At 36.8% G+C, this 20,675-nt stretch overlaps 1 protein-coding gene across 1 annotated transcript in view; it reads left to right on the top strand.

Moving 5' to 3' along the window:
• Positions 1-20,675, top strand: part of cntn5 (contactin 5) — a 342,737-nt gene that overhangs the window by 246,378 nt on the left and 75,684 nt on the right. Inside the window, exons 8-9 of the mRNA XM_081371769.1 lie at positions 6,423-6,525; positions 12,274-12,455. Of these exons, the coding sequence (XP_081227895.1) occupies positions 6,423-6,525; positions 12,274-12,455 (285 nt within the window). The remainder of the gene's footprint in view (positions 1-6,422; positions 6,526-12,273; positions 12,456-20,675) is intronic.

Below are 20,675 nucleotides of genomic sequence, written 5' to 3'. Positions count from 1 at the left end.
TGACACATCTCATAATTGTGATTTTAATCTGAAGTGAAATGATTATGTGATGATGCACTGAGTGCATGATCACACATTAAAGATTCTGACAATTGTATGGTAGGCTTTCTTTAGTTTCGGATTACAAGGATCTTGACAGTTTATTTTGTTTTCCCAACAAACCATTTCTATCTTTAAGGAGTTGTTCACCAAAAAAAAAATAACATTTGGCCATCATTTGCTCACCCTCATGTTGTTGCAAACCCAAATGATTTCTTTCGTTTGTGGAACATAAAAGTTTATCAGAATGTTCACACTGCTCTTTTCCATAAGATAAAAGCAAATGGTGGCCAGGGGCTGTCAAAAATAAATAAACGCATCATAAAATTAGCCAATATGATTCATGCACTAAGTCTACTTCAGGTTACTATAACAGAACATTTCTATGAAATACTTTTTGACAACTTGATGCTGCCTTTTGACCGACTTTCATTTTGATTGTATGGAAAAGAGCAGTGAGAACATACCTGTGTGTAGACCCGTTTTATTAGAGGGGAAATTACATGAATGACATGAGAGTACGGTGGCCGAGAAGTGCAAAACAAACCACAATTCTGAAAACAGCACAACAAATGTATAAACGCAATGGAAAGACTAAAAACAAATTAACAAGTTTGAAAACACAATAACAATTCCGAAAACAAATGAACAAATCAGAAAACACAACGACAAATCTGAAAACAAAATAACAAATCAGAAAACACAACAACAAATCTGAAAACAAAATAACAAATCAGAAAACACAACAACATATCTGAAAACAAAATAACAAATCAGAAAACACAACGACAAATCTGAAAACAAAATAACAAATCACAAAACACAACGACAAATCTGAAAACAAAATAACAAATCACAAAGCACAACGACAAATCTGAAAACAAATGAACAAATCACAAAACACAACGACAAGTCAGACAAAACGAGCACACGCGAATCGACCTTCTTCTGCCGCAGTCTGCTGTACTTTCTGCATCTCTTGATTGACAGATGTCTCATCCAATCAGCGGTCAGTATTCCATTCGACACACATACCTACCTTTTCCGTTTTGTCTTAATTGTCGTTGTGTTTTCTGACTTGTTAATTTGTTTTCAGATTTGTTGTTGTGTTTTCTGATTTGTTATTTTGTTTTGAGTAAGTAAATTATGAATATTACATTTTTTTCCCAAACTATCCCTATAACAGTTTTTACATGTAGGTTTTCTCTCTCATTCTGCTTTCAAAATGCACTTTTGATTTGGTTCAGTCATTAGAAAATAGATGTCAAGCCCAGCATTGGGATAATGGATTATTTCATTAGCAGTTGTATGTAAAAGCTTATCTGATGGATGCCCAGACTCTCATCAGGTGATTGTTCTCTATGGCACAACAAAAGAAAGGGAAAATTGCATTGCGCAAAACTACCTCATTCCATGTTAATAAATTGATTAAATTGTGATTTGAAAATAGGCATCGCAAAACAAAAAAGGTCTCGTGTGTTTGTTTCGGCACAGCTAGCCTAGAATTCATTCCTATCAATTTCTGCCCTTCTAGACGCTAAATAGGATACGCAGAAAATGCATTACAGCATAAACCAGTGAAATGTTGCAAATTCATTATACACATGGGATTGCTTTGGAATCATAAATGTGTAACAAGTAAGGAGATTGAGATTGAAATTGAAAAGTTGTCTGGGGAAAAAACGCACTGCTATCATAAAATAGGCTATAAATGTGCTGTATAGATTACAGCTGTAGGCAAGGGGTCAGAGTTTGGCTGGTTTGGTTTCAGCAGTTAGTCCCTGATGGCCTCGTAGATGCCATGCCCACAGCATTCTGCGGGCAAAAAGCATCTTTCTCCATGGATGATCATTCAAAAGCTGCCTTCGCTATTGCTTAAATCTTTTTCAGTCTGTGCATTAGTCATGGGGATATTTGAAGGACTCTTTGTTACACCACCGAGTGTCATTCATTCAACCAATTCATTAAAAAATCTAATAAATTCAGGTTTGCAACAGGTGTGTCCCAATTTGTGTATTTATGCATTCTATGCCATTTTTGTTAGTATAAATAATTGTTGATTGTTGGACACTTCAGGGACTCAACTATTGCAGTTTTTATTATATAGCGGAAGGAGAGAGGATATCAGACGCTGATGCTGAATGACACTGATTGATTCAGGAACAAAACAAGCAATGTTCTTTATGAGCGAGTCACTGAATCATTCATTCAGCCGATTTGTTGAACAAGGCTGAATCATTCTGGTGTAAATCAAGTTTTTTCACGAGTCAGTCGTTGAATCATTTATTCAACTCATTCGTTCAACAACACTAATTTATTCAGGAATGAAACCCAAATATCTTTTTATGAGTATGTTAACCGATTCATTAAAAAATACTGATTCATTCAGGAACAAAACAAGTGACTGTCTTTATGATTTAATTATTTGAATTATTTATTCAACTGATTAATTCAGTACACTGATTCATTCAGGAACGAAATGAGTGACTATTTATAATTGAATCATTTGAATCATTTATTCAACTTATTTGTGAAAAAAAAACTGATTCATTCAGGCACAATAATTAATTTAACTGATTTTTTATTATTTTTATTATTATAATTATTTTTATTTATTTGTTCAAAAGTTGATTCAGGGGGTTTGGACATCTTTTGGACAAATAATGTCAGATCCTGTATCCGTGATTTTATAAAAGTCTTTAGAACACTCCTTGGATTTCCTTGCACTTTTAGAATAACATTGCATGAGTGTGTAAGGGCTCCATATCAGCACAGTTGTGATATATGGCCATAACACATGCTTGCTTGTTTGATACTGCTTTAATATAGTAGATGATTTGCTATGCCCATTTTTTTTTGCAGGGCTTTTAAAAACATTGAACCATAAATTGGATCTTCTTTTTGAACAGGAACCCATATATATATATATATATATATACACACACACACACACACACACACACACACATAATCTTTGGCTTTCACTGAAAGTGGTCGAGACATGTGCAAGATTATGGCACAATTGCAATATTTGTTATATTCTTCAAAGTGCAAATAGGAAAGAAATACTTTCTTATGCAACATTCATACACCAGTTTCCCATTTAATAAGACTGATAATGATAATTAGGCCTCTGAATGGGAGTGTTTCCCTTCGTAATTGCAGACTTACTCAATGCCAGCTGACATATCTCTCAGCAAATGGATATAGATGAGCCCTCACAACATCCGCATGAATAAACAAAAGATCTATGTCCTCTGGCTATGACTGCAGAAGTGAAACGCAGCCATTCAAGATTCCTCTGCGTTCCACCGAAATCTGCACATCAATTAGACTCCAGCGTGGTGCTCTGTTTTGAGGACAAATTCTCTCGCCCCGTTTCCCAGCGGCCTCTGTAGTGTACTTGCAAAATAATTTAGTTTAGCAGCTTGTCATGCGAGCTACTGTGGAGAATTCCCTCTCTGTGTCACTGGCAGCTACTGGGTTTGCCGTACCTGTTTGCTGTGATCCCTCGAGCTTTGTTGTGCTGAATTGTAAATCCAGCAGTCTGTTTACTGTTGTACAGTAGATAGAATTTATTAATGCATTCTGAATCATACTTATCCTTTAACCATGTAAAGCCTGACATATAAAATAATAGTGAGAACAATCTTTTTTTTAAATGTATTTATTTTATTATTGAACCTTTTGACAATATTTGATATATCATATCAATATTTGATACATCGGGCTTTGGCTCATATATGATACAGGAGAATGTGGAGCTCATACTTGAGGAGAACAAAAACACATTCAGAGGTCCAAACTGAGCAAAATATTGTTATTATTTGCTAAATATGTTTGGTACCATTGCTGATATGTATATGCCCCAAAATACACAATGTTGTAATCATGTAAATCAATGAGATCTCTATAACAGTATAGTAGACTCCTTAGATAAAATAAAATCAGTTGTCAAAACTATCTCATAATATGTCTTAGCAAGATGATATTTAAATGCTTAGTTTTTAATGTGGGAGACAAAATATATAATTCAATACAATGGTGATTGAGAGATGAACAAATAAACGTTCCTCAAAAGCCTTATTTGGTACTCACAATTTAACAAGATTTAAAAAAAAAAAAAAAAAAAAATCATGTATGGATAAGTTTTTTTTTTTTTTCAGTCCAGTAAGTGTTCTTCTTGAAACAATATAAACGTATTCTCACATTTACTTTCAAAGTAAAAACACATACACCATGACCAGAAAGGAGATGTTTTTAGAATTATACTAAATGGCCTTTTACTTAAAAAACAAAAAAAACGTATGAACTATCAAGCAATGGGCAGAAGTCATATAAAATATTGTATACAACAGGTTTTTCAGCAGTTTGATCATGTCGATAATTTAGAGACCCTTTTTACCATATCAAATATGATAAAATACGCTTTATAGGATTTAGAATGCATTATTTCTGTTGCACACTAGCATGATCCTAGCCCTTGTATCTCGATAGTTATGAAATCAAGTTTCTTTTCAAATTTAAAATGGGCCTTAAAATATATATATCAAGATGCTTAAGACATACTTTGAGTTGCAGACCCTAAAGGAAAATGAAAACTGAACTTAAATATCAAATTTAGAAGATGCATGTGAGGTTATTTGGGTCTTTTTCCCAGGAAAAATGTGTATATTATATTATATTATATTATATTATTATATTATATTATATTATATTATATTATATTATATTATATTATATTATATTATATTATATTATATTATATTATATTATATTATATTATATTATATTATATTATATTATATTAATTATATTATATTATATTATATTATATTATATTATATTATTACACTTGATTTTATATTTTGTAAACTAATGCAAAGACATCCATATAAGTCTGGCTAAAGTGTCCAAGAACCTTTTGGTGCTGGTGTAGGCCTATTGGTGTATGTGCAATTGTCACATTTATAACATGTCTTGGGCTGTTGCACTATTGATTGTGAGGTCAATTTTCTAGAGCAACTGCTTTGGACATTTCAGGCGATAGAGTCCACATGAGCGATGTAATCCATCATATAATAGTACCTCAGGCCTCTGCTAAATCTACAAAGCACCTACATGAACCGAAAGAAAAAATAAAACATGATCCCAGTGCAGAGGAAGCGCAAGCTTCCTGTCACAAGCTTTAATTAATGAGTTTGGGCTTCCAAAAAGCAACCGGGAAGATGCCAAGGTGGAATTTCATGTGAGAGGGGCAAAAGGTGTGAGTAATGTGCTGATCCAACACCTACAAACTGAGATATTTAGGTGTGTGCTGCCCCATAGAAGCAGATGTAGCAGAGCTAACCGATTGCAGCATTAGATCACTTGCTACCACTTTATTTTGATAGTCCACTTTAGACATTCTGCTAAGTAACTTTGATACTAATTAGAGTACTAGTAGACTTTCTGATGTATATCTTCTAACAATTTATTTTTGTTTTTTTTATTTATTGACATTCTACTGACTACAAGTAACTTTGCTAGTAGATGGCAACTTATTCTACTAACCTGAACCCTAACAGTCTACTAATACTCTAATGAGTTAGTTGACATGTAGTTGCAAAAGTTACTTATAGTTAGTAGAATATCTAAAGTGGCCTTACTCTTCACACCACTGCTCTAGTTATCAGGTGGATTTCTTTTATTTTGTCTGGCTCAATAAGACAATGGTGAGTAGAGTTAATGTAAATAGACTCTGTCAATAAGGCAGACTATTTGCACTTAACCAGGTGTAAAAGCACCCAGTTGTTGGTATTCGGGATAGGCCTACTTCTCTTTTTCACATACTACTTAAGGAAGTAGGCATATTTGGACGCAGTGAAAGTCTGACGTAAGTTAGCAAGATGGCTAGAATTGTTTATATCCACCTGTAGGTTATTGAATTTTAAGGTAATGATTTTAGTGCTAACGCTTACATGCAAACACAAACAGGTGTATTCAAAACATTATGCTGCCACATGGAATCACTGCCACTAATGAACTAGCTAAATGAGTCATCTTTTCTGGCAAACTTTATTGCTATTCTTCGTCAGCAGTAAACAAAATGTCTACAAGCTAAATTTTAGATTAAACACTGACAATGAATTCCAGATAATGAATGCCAATTAGTTTCCGTCATGACTGATGCACTCTGACCTTGGAATGTTAGAGTTTTCCCATTGGGGTTTATAACAAAAGTATTCACTTTTCCATCGGCAGAAAAATGCACACTTTTGTAGTGTGTCGTATAAATATGTGCATTGAGACTTCTAAAGGCTTACACTTTAATGCTTAGCTCCCATCGTATATGGTGTAGTAAATAGATTTACATATGTGTGTCTTCTTTTTTGTTTTTTTAGGTGTGATGGGGGAGTATGAGCCCAAAATTGAAGCGCATTTTCCCCAGACGGTGCTGGCAGCAAAAGGTGTCACAGTGAGGCTGGAGTGCTTTGCCCTTGGGAAGTAAGTACGCTGGCATAATACCCCCTACCCTCACCCATACCTCTTCCCACTGCACCACCTGAAGGTGCCTTTCTACTGCACAAAGACAGAACATTCACCGTCGCTCCTTTGAAACACCTCTTTTGCTGTTGGAATCATTAATAATCATAATTCCGACCAATTTAACCAGTCAAACCACTTTCTTTTCATAGTAGAGAGCAGAATGCATCCTCCACAGAAGAGATGGGACCAGGAGGATAGCTATTTTTATTCCTAACTCCGCTTTGCTGTTAAATGAGCTCTCCACAAGTATTGAACTCTGCACCATAACTGATATAGTGGCAATTTCACTGTGATTGGTGTAGAAACGGCGCCAGGCTTCGGCCCCTGGGAGCTGTATATTCTCGTAATAGTTGAACGGGCGGCTGAAGGTGAGGGCCAGGGGTCATGAGGGAGGAGAGCGATTTGAGAGTCTGTACATGCCATTGTTTGGAGGATGCTTTTAATATCTGTTATGTTCCCATATGGTCAAGGATATAGCACAGTGAGAAATGAAAGTGGCCAGTACCGGCCCACAGCCGGAAGGCAGAAAAGCACTCTGACATTCATTCAGCGCAGCGCAGCGCAGTGCCTCTAAATGATGGACCGTGGAGGCTTTTCCCATATATGTTTAAAATGTACCTTGCTGTGGCCATTTTTGTTTTTCCAGAGCAAAAATATCTGGCGTAACTCAGGGTTTGTTTTTAGTTAAAAGTAAATATATGAGGACTATATGAAGGCATGCTAACCTAAATGTTCTTTTTGTCTGCAATTAAATAATAAAATAAAACAGATATTGGGATACTATACTGTAGAGATAGATGCAGACATCAAGCCAGCAACATATCAACCCAAGAGTTATTCATTTGAAAAAAATATAGCACTAGGCATACTTATCAAGCAAAGCATTTCACATAAGGAAGTCAGTTTCTTCAGATTTAAAGTGATAAAACAATAGGGTTTTGATGCTTTCGTGTCTTGATGTGTCACTTTATTCTCTTCCCCAATTATTTACTAATTATTTGCTATTCTGTCATTTTTGACTGAAAATTTTACGTTTTGTTTTTTTAGAAGTTATTACTTCATCAGAATGGTATGAAACTTGTTTCGAGTTGGCTCAAGTTTTGGCACTTGCTATATGAACACACAAAACAAAAAAATCATGGGCATTGAAAAGTTCAAGTTCAAGTTCCGTTTATTTATAGAGCACATTTACTACCGGCTGTCACCGACCAAAGTGCTGTACAATAATTACGATCAAATACACAATAAAACAATCAATGATCACTTGTAATCAATAAATACAAAAGTCCAATTACATATTAAAAGCTGAATCAAACAGATGAGTTTTCAGAGCAGATTTAAACTCAGATAAAGAGGAAGCCATTTTAATTTGGATTGGGAGTTTGTTCCACAACGTGGGGCCCGCCACTTCAAACGCTCTATTGCCCCTGTTTTTCAAGCGGGTTCTGGGAATCAGAAGGAGGAATTTGTTTTCCGATCTAAGCCCTCGCTTAGGGGTATATAGGTGAAGTAGGTCCGACAGGTATAATGGTGCAAGATTATTTAGTGATTTGTAGACCAGTAATAGAATTTTATATTCAATTCTATGCTGAACCGGTAACCAATGTAGGGATCTCAGAAGGGGTGTAACATGGTTAAATGGTCATGACAAAAATAGTCACACTTGTGTTCCTCGCGGTCAGAAATGACCGCATTGGAAATGAATGGGAGACGAATTTCATCTAGTGAAAACTTTTGGTACTGCGGCCAAACAAAATCTTACTGAGAGCTCATTTTTTGAGATATCAACCTCAAATTTGGAACACAACTTGTTAAGGTTTAGGGTTTTAGATTTCTTGTAAAACGTGTTTTTTGAAAATATATATTTCATATTCAAATTCTGTAACTTTTTCTGTAAAAAAATTCACTTTTTTAAACTTTTTTCACTTCAGCAATAATTTGAAAAAAGTGTCAATCCAAAGAGATCAAACTTAAGTATTCAAGATTTACCACAGTTTAAGTTTAAGCTCTATGCTCAAAAAGTGAAAATAGGATTATAAATAGAGCGTGCATATAATTTAGTACCATAAAATCCTCTAAAAATACAAAATATTTAATAAAAAACATTATTGAACTAAAATATATTACACTCATTTCATTGAAAAAAATCTGTCATTTTTGACCGACACACGAAGAGCACCAGAAGGTTCAATGAAAAATAAATGATTATATCAAGAGAAATGTTTCATTAGCACGTTTAAAAAATATTTCATTCATTTTAGTTGTGTGTTTATCTTCTGCTTTATTTGTGTTCATCATTGTCAGATTACATTCTGTAGAACTTCCTTTGGGATCCTCAGATTGTAGCTTAACAGAACTGATATGGCGCTTTGCATAAAGGAAATGCATTTCTGCATTTTAAATACATAATCCAGCATCATCGTGCTGTAATTCTGTTTGTGTTTGTTATTTGCAATGAATAATTCAAATGTAAAGCCTGTCAAGCGCAAACAGCTTCTAAGCCAAACTGCTCTAAGGGCCCAGTAATTGTTTACAGTGCCTTCAAGGACCCCTTTGTGAGGAAATGTCGTTTACAATTAATTATCCGCATTAGAATAATAAGTCATTACTTAAACGTAGACATTAATCTATGTATTCCTGTTGGCTTCTCTCTCTTAGTTCAATTAAACTTTACAGACTCTTAACTCGCTGCTCAGCGAATAAAGAAATCAATGAGATCTCACCAATGGCCTTTCCCTTCGTTCGCAGCTCATTTAGGGCTGATAGCGAATCCTCCAGTGAACTTTAGGCATCGTCCGCCTTACCCACAAATAAAATATTCATCAGTGGATGAAAATGAAAGAAAATGAAAGAAAATGGCATTCTTTATAAAGATCTAAAATGAACTAAGATTTACTTTTAAGTCTCACGATGTCACTCAGTATGTGTGACAACTGAACAGTCGGGCGACTAAGGGCTTGGCATTGTGTGCAGGGAAAAGGCTAGAACGTATATTGTCAATAGCGCGGGCGGTCAGCCCGAAATGTCTGCAGGGATGCTTTTCAGAGGCTGCATTGTACCGTACACTTTCAAAGGCAAACTGCCAGCTTATAATGGTGAATGGGTCTGGTGCCGAAATGTTACCGGGGCTACAAGAGAGGCTGCTTTCATGCATGCTGGCATTTTGCTGAAGGTATAACCTTTCTGGATAGTTCTCACACCACTTAAGAAATAATGGTCAGGTATTTTGTTGTGAAATTTTCTATTCAAATGATCTGCTCTCGAACATTTTCAGGGTTAGACAAAAAATATGATTAGTAATATAATTTAATGTTTTACACCTAGTTATTTATTGGAGTGTTACTGTGGCACATGTTTTAGAGGATGAATATTTCTTTAAATTATTTCAAATGATTTAATTTATTTTAAGGTTAGATTTCTGTATATAATACCATTGGGGTCAGTAAGTTTTATGAAGCAATGTATACTTCCGGTCAGCAAGGACACATTAAAGTGATCAAAAGTGACACTAAAGAAAAATATGTTTAACATTTGAATTATATTAAAGTAGAATAGGCACTTAAGACCATACTACATTGTGAAGATAATAATTATTAACCATATAAAGCATACTGTATCATTTTTGATACATGCATTTCTAAGGCCTCCAAGTTATCAACACAATTAAAACCTGTCGTACACAATCTTCTACATGCCTTCTGTCGTCTGATTGATAGTTTATACTTTTTTAACTAGTAAAAAGCCTTTTAGTATAATTCTAAAAACATCCCCCTTCAGGTCGAGGTGCAGGATCTTTTTGCTGTGAAATCTTTACTGATTTTTATAATGTAAGTGATATTTCACGATGAACACTTGCCTAGATTTACTACATGATTAATACTGTTAATGTGAGTTACAAATATGATACATGAGGTTTTCGAGGAATGTTTATTTGTACATTTCTCAATTATTACTGTTTGATGTGATGTGCTTTGATCATACAAATATTATCCACACCTACCAATGCACTTGATCTCTAAAGTGACACTTTAAGATTAAATCACGGCAGACAAAACGTTTGTTCTACAACTTACACAACCCTGCAAATTTTATCATAGACCCATCATGATTTAAACTGACAGGTCAGAAACTTCATCCTGTGTGGATAAATGTCCTTGTAGAATTTAAGCGGATGTAGTGGGACAGAAGGACTCAGAAATGTGACGTTTTTATCATTGGGCCTGCGGATGATTGATGGCGACGCTGGGGTTTTCCTCGGCGTCACATTTCGGTCGTTGGAAAGCTGTGAAATGGAGCTGTCACTATGTAGCAGTGCTGATGGTGTCTGATAGAGCGGGTTATCTACGCGCGGGCGGCGCACATAGGAGGTCATATCACACGCCCGCTGCAGCCGCAAATAGGGATGGATGGCAGTGTACAAATACTGCTTATCTGCACAGCTATCTAGACGTTTATTGTGTTACCCAGTACACAGCCACTTCCAGAGTGCTGCCATATCAGATTGTCCTGTTCGTACTTTCAAAAAGACCATGTTATCAGCTTTACAAATTAGCGCAGATGCACGTTTTGGGCAGAGATAAAAGAATTGCTTTTAGAAAGTGCTTTTTTTAAGATGAAGTATATTCTTTTTGCACTGCTATAGCATTGCCAGATAGATTGGAAAGCAAGAGTTGGATTCCGTAAGGTTAAGTGATGATTTATGCTTCTTTAAATGCCACAGTGTTTTCAACTTTAAAAAAAAAATAAAAAATTGTGTAAAAGTCAAGGAAATGCTCTTCTTTCTGAATCAAATCATTCTTGCTATTCTACAATGTAAATTATACTATTTTAATACTTATCATGATCAATTATTCAGGATTCAATCGTTCATAAAAGACTTTAAACCAACACAATCTTATGGCAATTCGTAACTATTTTACGTTTTGGTGAATTGGTGGCTAATTCATATAAATTTGTGCAATCTCATTCATACGTTTTTGTACAATCCACTTATGCCCAGTGATGGGTATGTTCAGTGGGGTCAGGAGTGGACCTTTATGCTTACTTTGTTTCTAATAATCAAACATTTTGGTAGCCTGGCAAGCCAGACCTACATCAAGATGTTAGGTCTGGCAACTCTCCATAGACACGGCTCAATCCGAGGGGCGGGATAGACGGCTGTCTTTCAAATTCCCTCTGCGCTTCAACCAACCAGAGCGTTTTCCCAACAGCGGAGCTAACGTTAGTTGATAGATTAAACTTTTGAATCTGGCCGGCAAAACTACGAACACATCTTCCTTTTTTAAGAATGACTTAAGTGCCGTTCTTTGCTCTTTTCTCAAAGAAAAACTTAACTCTAAGTCCTCCAGAGTTGCGGCCAAAGCTGATTCGAAAGATTGTTCTCCAGCAGCAGCAGCAGCCATTCTTTGTTTTCAAGTAACAGTTAGGGAAACAGTTAGTTTCTGACTTTCACAAACTTTTTTGCTAGTATAATGTTGTGATTCATCTCAAACCTTAGAACTCTTTGATGCTCATTGGCTTAGAACTACTTTTGAGCTTAAATATATGTAAATGAGCTTTTTTTTTTCAGTAGAGAAACTAATTCTACAAACACTTCCAGAAACAAGGCCACAAAAAAGGCTTCCACTGTTACGCTCTATTTCAGAAAGAAAGGAAAAAACAAACACATTTCCTCTAAATATTTTTTATATTTTTTTATGTTCTCAGTCCTGTCCCCACTATCACCTGGAGAAAGATGAGTGGGAACATCCCCAAAAAAGCCCGTCTTCGCAAATCACAGGCTGTTCTCGAGATTCCCAACATCCAGCTAGAGGATTCTGGGAGTTATGAGTGTAAAGCTGAGAACACCAGAGGAGGCACCGCCTTCAGAGGACATCTCCAGGTCTACAGTGAGTACAGCTCTACTGTATGGTTCTGTATGGTTTATTGCATTATATATAATTAGAAAAAGAGAATGAGCACTTTGTTGTACTGCTCATTTGCAAAAGCGTCTGCTAAATGTATATATATATAAAATGTAATATATTTAAACGAGCAAGAAGGGGATGGTGGTGAAAGCCAAGGTAAGTTTGCCCCTACATTTATGAAAGTTACTTCAAATCATCTGGGCCCGGTTCCCCGACAACACTCAATCTTAGCGCGCTAAGAAGACTCGAAAGATATACAGTATCTTACCAAAGTTGTTTATGTTCCTAAGTGTGTTCCCCGAAGTGTCCCTTAGGAAGCTTCTTAACACGCTACCTCTTACGTTCGACGTTACAAAGGCGCTGTCCCAAGTGAAGGTGCTGAATTAGTTGGCATCGATTGCTCAGAAATCGATTTTCCACTTCACGCGAAGGTGCATTATGGCGTTAAGAAAGACAACACGTTCTATGCAAATGAAACATTCCTCAAATTATTCCAGTAACATTTATTTTAACAATTAATTAAATTATCAAATTGTCATTAATATGTTCACACGATATGTTGTGACGGGTAGACGAACCGAGTATCCCTCGCTAATCATCCACCCTCCTTATCCCGTTGTGCCACTTGTGCCGCTTCTTGACATGGGTTTAACGACTTCTAAAAATTATGTAATACACTTTTATATTAATGGTAAGGTACTTTACAATCAGAATTGATTGGCAAGCAGCTGCAGTTACTTCTGTTTAATGCGGTATTGATTGCCATTGGTTAATGTTTTCAAAAAAAAAGCAACCTATCTACAATGAACAAAGAGAGAGAGTTAGATACAGAATATGGTGGGGACCACCAGGTCCAGCAGCTCCATAATGAGTTGTCTTGGGAGGCGAAATTTTTGGAATATAGCCACATCAGGCAAAATGTCAAAAGGGCTTAAGTTTTACCGAATAAAAAAATTGACATGGACTAAACGGCTCCGCGGCCGGCGCCGTCTTTGATTCAATACAAGGACACGTTGGATCGCTGCCATAGTTGGTCGCTTACTGGACACCACCATGCTTACCCATTTATAGATCTTAGCCATTTAGAGCCAAATTGTTTGCCAGATTTGAATTATCAAAAGTGAATGCCAATTTAAACGCTTTAATGACATTACGAAATAGCCTAGGCTAATTACCACCATATTAGTTCTGATACCAAATAAAGTCAACTTCATAAATAGGCCTGTATCCATTGCGAACTTATTTTATTATTAGTTTTAAAATGTCCATAACATAGCCACAACATTGTCAACATATCATAGTTTGACTTGTACTGCGCTGCACTGATTTCTAAAGACTGCTGCACAGTGGCGGCGACTAGCGTCTTGAGCTCAAACAACGCTAAGAGAGAGCTTACGAATGGTCCAGACCAACCTTATGAAAGTGTGACTAACAGAAGATATACTTAGTGTACGAACGTGTCGGGAATCGTGCCATAACGTTAAGAGAGAGGTTAAGGAATAGGTTAAGAACTACTTAGCGATAAGAACGTTTTGGGGAACCGGGCCCTGGCTTGTTTAGGAGAGTTGTGCTAATGCTTTCTGGTTGTGATTAGACTAATGAAAAACTGGAAGGACTTATGTTGAAGGATGGACCTTAATAACACAATCTCATGGCAATGTGTAACTATTTTATCTTTTGTCGAATTGTTGGCTAATTTGTATGAATTCGTACAATCTCATTTGTACGTTTTTGTGCAACTTGCTTACGCCCCAATGCCGGGTATGTTTAGGGGTGGACCTTCATGCTAACTCTTTTTTTTTTTTTTTTGATGTTTTTGTATAATTTACATTGTACGAATTCATGTGACATCACCACTTTGTTACATAGTTACGTTTTGCCATGAGATTGGGTTGGACCTTAGCCATATCTAGAGACCAGAAAATGATAGAGACTTGAGGGTGTTACTTTTATTGTAACTTCTGTCCACATCCCAGAACCCTTTAGCTATGATCTTGCAGCTGTCCAGGTCAGCCTAGTTTTGTGTGGATAAGCACTCGCATTGTCTTCGGAAAAATGTACATGTATGCGAGTTACAAAATGTGAGTTATTTGTCAAAAAGTTTTTGAAGTAATGTGCCGAAGTAGTGAGGGTACAGGATCCGTTGGGTCCTTCTCTGATTAGGTTCCTTCATAAATTATTCCACTTGGCATGCTCTCTCTCTCTCTCTCTCTCTCTCTCTCATAATTCTGACTGGTCTTTATGACAGAAGGTATAAATTTAAGCAAAGTTGGCCAGCTTACATTTTTGTCAAGTGTTGCAAGGACAAGATGGCCCTGTCCTCAGAAGACTTTTGTCCAATTAAATTTTTGGGGCTATTTTATCATTATTCTTGCTTGTGTTGATGAAAATGCTATATTTCTTGACCTCCATATTTCCCCTAACCCACTGTAGTTTTGATAGGGGCCTAATATGGGGATCTGGGACCTCCATTCATCTTTCCCAGACTCCTCTCTCCTTATCCGTTCAATAAGGTTTGTGACTTAGATGAAGTGCGTTATGTCATAAAAGTAAGTGTATCAGCGGGCCACAAGATGAATGCAGTGTCCTAGTGATTTTATGAAAACCTGGTTTTAAGAGGTTTATGACTGTCACTGGGATCTATGATTCATCACACAGTCTGGATGAACAAAGCTTGACAAAACAACAGCTGTTTGTCTTATCCGTCACAACAATGTCCAAATATACTTTTATTGTGTTCTCCCCGTTGTCAGTAGTTCAGTACCAGTGTGTGATGAACAGTTCTGCCTCTCTTCATGAATCTTAAAGTAGTTCAAAGGAGAACTGCTAAGGCCCGTTTCCACTGAGAACAATAACTAAAATGATAACTATAACGTTTTAATAGTCGTTCTAATTCTACGAAAATAGCGAATCCACACCACACAAATAACGATAACGACGAAGAGGAACAATATCGTAAGAATTCCGGAATGATTTTTTAGACATGAATGATTCCTCAAATCACGTGGCTTGTTTAGGAGAGATGTGCTAATGCTTTCTGATTATGATTGCACTAATGATTTTTGTCTGGTGGATGAAAAACTGCAAGGACTTACGTTGAAGGAGGGACCATGTAACACAAACTCATGGCAATTTGTAACTATTTTACGTTTTGGCGAATTGGTTGCTAATTTGTATGAATTCGTACAATCTCATACAAACTGCTTATGCCCCAGTGCCAGGTGTTTTGGGGTGGAGCTTCATGCTAAGTTACATTGTACAAATTCATACAAAATGGACACTTTTTTACATTTTCCTGTGAGATCGGGTTGACCTTAGTCATGTCTAAAGACCAGCATATGATAAAGACTTGAATGTTGGCTCTTTAAATGATTTTTTCCAGTTGAGGAAGGCTAAAATCATTGACAGCCATTTAGAATCCACCTGACTTTAAAGAGTTTGAGCATTTAAAGCAGCAGGTAACATGTTTATAATAAACATAATATATGAATTCCGGAATTACAGTCTGGAAGAGTCAATGCTAGAAAGTCAAAGGGAATCTGCAGAATTTGGGCAGTTTGAGTGTAGTGTATGATGGCCACAGACTTTAGCTTCAGATTATGATTGCATCCAGTCGATATCAAACATGTTTGATATTTCAATTGATTTTTAATTTTTTCAAAAGAACACATACTGTATTGTTTTCATTTGTCTTATGTCTCCTGGAAACATCTCTCTGCGTGAGTTTGTTGAGTTCAGAGTGACTTGAAAGTCAGCAAGTGTATGCCTTTTAAGATTTTAAAAGTCTGTTGGACTGTTTAACCCTTTTAACTGTCATAATACATGTTCATGATCCTATCGTGAACAAATCATCAGTAGATTTTTTCCACTTTAAAAAAAAATGTATTCGGAAATTTTGTAAAAATGTAATGACTTGGCTCTGCCTCTGAAACAATGTTCCTTTCATCTTACATCACCTGGGCTGTAAAATAGTGCTAACCAGTAGCCAAATAGCTAATCAGACATCAATTTAGGCTCCCTTTGGCATTGGTTCTGGGTGTGTTGAGATGCTCTGAAAAGTGATCCTTAACGTCCCTTTTACAAAGGCCCACAAAAATGGGAGTACAAGCAGTCTTTCATGAAGGTATGTGTGCAATCCCTGTTCAGGTCTGGCCCCAATCAGTTATATAACACCCACTTTTCACCTGCAAAATAATTTCTTGATATATACATGTAACAAGGCGGACCTCTGCCGTCTATAATTAGTGGGGAATTAAACTCGCTCAAGTTGTTCAATTAAATGAAAGTATAGGCAATAGTGAGGTACACGGTCTTTATTTCTCTACAATGACTCTTAAAACATTTACTGGGAGCAAATACTAAACATCATAATCATACACCCAATACAAACAAATGAAATGGCCATAATAAGGAGGACGACCAGATTGAATCAGGTATACAAGTCTTGGGCTGGAAGCAACGATCTCCACTTATTTAAGTGCAACCCGGGAAAATTGTAACACACGTGTTGATTGAAATATACAACCATAGCAATCCAAAAATAGTGTTATCACTGCATCACACCACCTCCTAAGATGGAAAATATAGCTGCTTCCAGTAGCCTACTCAGCCCCCTAAAATGGCCAAACAAAGTTAAATAAAGAAAACAAAAAAAAAGAAATAATAATCACAATATACAATACAACAATCAACCAAAGAAAACGAAGTTTACAATACTTCTAAGCAAAGTTAAATAAAGAAACAAAAAAAAAAAGAAATAATAATCACAATATACAATACAACAATCAACCAAAGAAAACGAAGTTTCAGTACTTCTGATCCAAAACAAATACAAAAAAAAAAACTCAATTAAAAACAAACTTTAAGTACTGGGAAAAAGCAGTGGTCTAGTGCCATCGGCTGCCGGATAATCTGTCAACACATAATACATGTTTAACACACCTACATTTGTATAACATTGGAATATACAAATAACATCTAGACTATACCTTTCATTTATAAATCTCTATACAAAATATAAAACCACATAAAACATTTCACTACCTGCACCATGTGTCACAAATCACGAACACGATGCTGCTTAATATGAGACGTACAGCTCCACGTGCATGACCGTGGTTTCAGGTTTGTTACTATAACACATACAACACATGCTCAACACAATACTCTATTTTCTCTTGTACGTAGTAAAAATCGAACAACCTACCCCTCCCTCGTCACCAGCAACATGGACAGAAAGCTGATTAATATGAGGCGTACAACTCCACGTGAATGACCGGGATTTCAGGTTTGTTACTATAACACATATAACACATGCTTAAAACAATGCTCATTTTCCCTTATACGTAATAAAATCAAACAACCTACCCCTCCCTCGTCACCAGCAACATGGACAGGAAAGCTGATTAGTATGAGGCGTGCACTCCACGTGAATGACCGTGATTTCAGGTTTGTTACTATAACACATGCAACACGGATACTCAGGAACAAACAATACTCCGCTTTTATCATACATAATAAATCGCATGACCTACCCGGGGATTATTGGCAACATACACTAGCAGGCGATAACTTCGGCATGCAGATTCAAAAGCTCTTCCCGCGTACAGCAATGCCACGCCAAACAACCATGTGCGTCTCCCACAATAATGTGCCACGCCTCTTTTAACTTCCTTAAGCGGAAATTACGCTAAACGCATTCTGCCATGACGTCAATCAAACTAAAAGAAAAAACACATATACATCCCCACTACCAACCCACTACATACATAAATCAAGAAACCTAAAAGAAATCGAAATACAAGAATTTGATCAACTATGTAGTCTCTCTCTCGTGTTTGTAAAGGAGAACTCTCTTCCCAGTCCACCTAGACCGCTAATGGAAACTAAAATGTGATTGGGCCATTCAGAAATCATGACATAACCATGAGTAGAATTAACATATGACCCCCCACATTAACACCTCTTAACTATTGAGGAAATTGGAAATTGATCATGATGAATGACATTCTGAAATACTGGTGTGTGGGGGTCAGCAAGAAAAGTCCTAGAAAATCTCTAAGAAAAGTGCAAGAAACTTTGACTATGAAGGTGAAAAAAAGTTACAAAAGTTCAGTATATTTCAGTATTCAATGTTTGCTATTTAAATCAGCATGTTTTTTTTTTTTTTACTTTGACCTAAACTTATCAAACTTCAAAATGCTCTTGGATGAAGGTGCACAGATACTGCCTGCCTTACCTGCAAACTGTATTCCAGACACATGTCTACTCTTACAATTTACATACACCCAATTCAGTCTGCAATCCCTTTTTTTCTTGACAGATATGATTGAAGGCTTGCCTTCAGCGAGGTTTTCTCTCAGAGCGGGTAAGCCGTCTGTTGCAGCTCGTGTGAATATGTCACATGCGGCAGCCGCAGATCGGTGTGCATGTCCTGCGTGAGCAACGAATCAGAACCCGTCAACGGGCAGGGGTGTGCATCCTCCTCGAGGCTGTGGCCTGTCGTTATTGTCCCAGCTGTGGGTCTGGAGTGAGAAATGTGGTATGGATGGAGGGGGGGCAGTAAGTTTTATCACCATGTCCAAGAGCTGTAACTCAAGGAGCCCATGTCTTTGCCAGAGGTTACCTGCACCTTTTCTTTCTTCCTTTCACTCAACCTCTCGAAATGGACACAGCATGCTCTGTAAAGTAGACAAATCAGCTAGATACCTCACTAAGATTGATATTTCAACAGAGAGATGACCTGCATAGGCTAACTGATTTGTGCTACAAAGAATATGCTATTACATTGCTCTTTACTTTCCTCCAATTATCTTTGTATTGCTAAGCCAAATACATCTTAAAATTAGAGTGTCACAGGTTTTTAGCTTTTTTTATGTTGCTACGTGGCTGCTTGGGTGTTCTGGGGGTGTTTAGTATGGTCCAATGCAATCACTAGTGTTTTACTATTGGCCTACTGCCATTTGATGCTAGGGGGGTCATGTTCTTATGTGATTGCTTGGGTGTTCTCAGGTTTGTTTGTTTGTTTGTTTTTTAGCATTGTGCTATTTGGTTTGCAGAGTGTTTTTAGCATGTTGATATGCAGCTGCGAGGACAGGGGTGTCCAATCCTGCTCCTGGAGGGCCATTGTCCTGCAAAGTTTAGCTCTAACCCCAATTAAACACCCCTGAACCAGCTAATCAATGTCTTACAAGGCATACTAGAAACTTCCAAACACTTGTGTTGAGCTAAACTCTGCAGTACAGTGACCCTCCAGGACCGAGTTTGGACATCCTAGTGCTAGGGTCTTCTAAATGTTTTTAACATGTTGCTATTTGGATTGTACATTGTTCTGAGTATTTTTTTAAAAAAAATAATAAATTAAAAAATGTATGCAGTTGGGGCAGTTCAAATGTAAGACGGGAGACAGTTCCATAATTTAGGTCCAACAACCGAAAAAGCACGATCACCTCTATTTTTGAGTTTACTCCTGGGAACATAAAGTAATTCAGAATCACCTGATTTAAGTGATCTTGACTGTGTGTACGATTGCAATAAGTCAGATAGGTATTGTGGTGCCTGATTCTGAGGGGATTTAAATACAAATAATAGAATTTTGAAATTATTACACCCCGTCTCTAGGGGAATATAGAAAACTCTAAAGAGGCGTAATAAATAATGTTGGGTTGTGGTAACGGAATCCCAGTAACGAATCACTCCGGTCGATAATCAAACACATACACAAAATCTAAGCAGAAAAGTAATACATTTATTAAAGGTGCAATAAGCGATGTCGGGAGACGTAACTTCTTGTTGACATTCGAATTGTTGTCAAACAAAACGGAGGCTAGCTAGACCCTCCCTCCTCCTCCTCATCCCGTCTCCTCCCTCCTCCCCTCCCTTCCGGCATAAAGGAAAGTCAAAGTAGTCACTAAACAAAGTTAAGTTTTACAGATACTTCATTCAGTGTGTAAGTTAATGTCGCCAAGTTAGATAAATGCTTTTATATATTGCAGAACAGAATGCAGAAAAAGAGAATCATTATCTTAAAATCGTTTCGCCACCTGAGGTTACACCTATAGCTCCCATACAAGGACGCAATAATAGCAAGATAACGTTAGCTTCGCGTTTCCCAGTGAGCATAACTTAAACAACGGTGGCGTCGTAAACAAATTTAGTCAAAGTTGTCAATAGCCTATAAATGAACATTCAAATTCATGACAA

The sequence above is a fragment of the Scardinius erythrophthalmus genome (assembly GCF_964197995.2).
Source record: "Scardinius erythrophthalmus genome assembly, chromosome: 8".
Classification (NCBI taxonomy): Eukaryota; Metazoa; Chordata; class Actinopteri; order Cypriniformes; family Leuciscidae; genus Scardinius; species Scardinius erythrophthalmus.
This window is presented reverse-complemented; position numbering and strand designations above follow the sequence as displayed.